The sequence below is a fragment of the Zingiber officinale genome, chromosome 1B (assembly GCF_018446385.1).
Source record: "Zingiber officinale cultivar Zhangliang chromosome 1B, Zo_v1.1, whole genome shotgun sequence".
NCBI classification, from domain to species: Eukaryota; Viridiplantae; Streptophyta; class Magnoliopsida; order Zingiberales; family Zingiberaceae; genus Zingiber; species Zingiber officinale.
This window is the reverse complement of record NC_055986.1, coordinates 169,850,895-169,852,605: the sequence shown is the minus strand read 5'-3', so window position 1 is coordinate 169,852,605 and position 1,711 is coordinate 169,850,895. Positions and strand designations below refer to the sequence as shown.

The window sequence follows — 1,711 nt, the reverse complement described above, 5'->3', positions numbered from 1 at the left end:
TCCGCAGACTTCGTCCCTCGGTCGCACCCCGTGCCGACCTTCGCGCTAGCTGCGTCTCTTGCTCCCCGAGCAATCTTCCTCTCTGGCTTTCGTACCTCGGAACCACCGCGCGCACTTCCTTCTCGTCCGCCGGTGTACTCTTCCGCAGCACCTCGTCCCTCAGACGCACAGCGTGCCGTCCTTCTCGCTAGCTGCGTCTTCCGCTCGAGTACCTGTGCTCCTAAGCTCCTGCACACTTGACACAAGGTTAAATACAACGCAGGACCTAACTTGACTTGTTGATCACACCAAAACAACCTTGGGGTTCCAACAGTGCTGTCTTCACATTCTTCATTGTTGAAAAGGCTCGCTCAGTAGTGGCAATAGAAACAGGTAACGTCAAAACTAGATGAATCAATCTAGTCAACATAACATAAACCTTTGACCGTCCACTCTTAGTCAATTGCTGACATAAATCAACAAGTGTAGAAGCCTTCAAGTTTTGTATCACATCAAGTTTATAATGTACCAATTCATACTTCAAAGCAATGATGTCTTGATTTGTGAAATCTTCAGGATAAAACTTCATTGTAAGCTTGCAAATATCATCAATGTTAATTGATTCAAATGAATTTTTAGGATCTAAAGTGGTACTAAGAGAAAGAAGTTCCACTGATGACTCATTAAATCGAGTATTTAACTCCATCAAGATGAAATCTATTGCTGCATTAAAAACATCAAAGTGGTAATGATGCTCAACTGTAGTTTGCTGACGGGAACGACCAATCTTATATAGACAATCAAGGTCAGGCACATCAATTTCATTTCTCATACAAAAAACTTTCACTTCATGAAGAAAATCTTCCCACCCGCAGTCTCTAAGTTCTTGGAGGATAGTTTTGGTAGTAGAGATAAATGTAATAGCAGATAAAATATCTTGAGATTTTCTTTGAAGAATTTGACAAAGAGAATCTGTTGTTCTCATAATTTTATGCATTAAATGTAAAATGAACACAAATTCAAAGCTTGCCTTGTTTCTATAAATCCCCCGAACTTCAGCCTTAGCTCTTCCATTTAGAGAATGATCACTAAGAACTTCAAAAACTTTACAAGTTGCAACATACATACCTATCAAACTTTTTACTGAGTCATAGTGAGAACTCCAACGAGTAGCTCCCGCTCGCTGTAAATTACCAATCTGATTGGCCCCACTTCCAGAATCACGTTCTCCAATTGCCAACATATGCTCGATTTCAATTCTCTGTGCAGTATGTAACTCAGCAATGCGTTTAGTAGAAGAAGTAACAATATTTACTATATTATCCAAATGAGAAAAGAACTCCCAAATAACACTAACATCCTTGGCTGCAGAAACCAATGTGAGTTGTAATCAATGGGCAAAACAATGGACATAGTATGCATAGGGACAATCTCTGAGAAATAATGTCTGAAGTCCATTCCATGCGCCATGCATATTGCTAGCACCATCATATCCTTGGCCTCTGATTTTCTTAACTTGTAGGTCATGATGAACAAGAACATTTGATATTTCTTTTTTCAGGTTCAATGAGGTAGTATCGCTAATACTTTTGATGGCAAAAAATCTTTCTGTCAAAACCCCATAATTATTCACAAATCTCAAGATAATGGTCATTTGCTCTCGTTTAGATATATCTCGTGCTTCATCAACAAGAATACAAAAATATTTATCACCAACTTCTTCACGAACCAT

The 1,711-nt window shown here is 39.3% G+C and overlaps 1 protein-coding gene across 1 annotated transcript; it reads right to left on the bottom strand.

Moving 5' to 3' along the window:
- Nucleotides 1-438: 438 nt before the first annotated feature.
- Nucleotides 439-1,711, bottom strand: LOC122045075. The gene is made up of 3 exons (XM_042605137.1): nucleotides 1,465-1,711; nucleotides 519-1,344; nucleotides 439-472 (listed from the first exon to the last, which is right to left on the bottom strand). Exons 1-3 carry the CDS (start codon nucleotides 1,709-1,711, stop codon nucleotides 439-441), a joined length of 1,107 nt encoding a protein of 368 aa, XP_042461071.1.

Coding starts and splice junctions, on each gene's coding strand:
- LOC122045075 (XM_042605137.1), bottom strand. CDS start 1,711: ATGGTTCGTGAAGAAGTTGGTGATAAATATTTTTGTATTCTTGTTGAT. Junction 1,345..1,464: donor CAGAGGCCAAGGATATGATG/GTGCTAGCAATA, acceptor TGGTTTCTGCAG/CCAAGGATGTTAGTGTTATT. Junction 473..518: donor CAAGACATCATTGCTTTGAA/GTATGAATTGGT, acceptor CAAAACTTGAAG/GCTTCTACACTTGTTGATTT.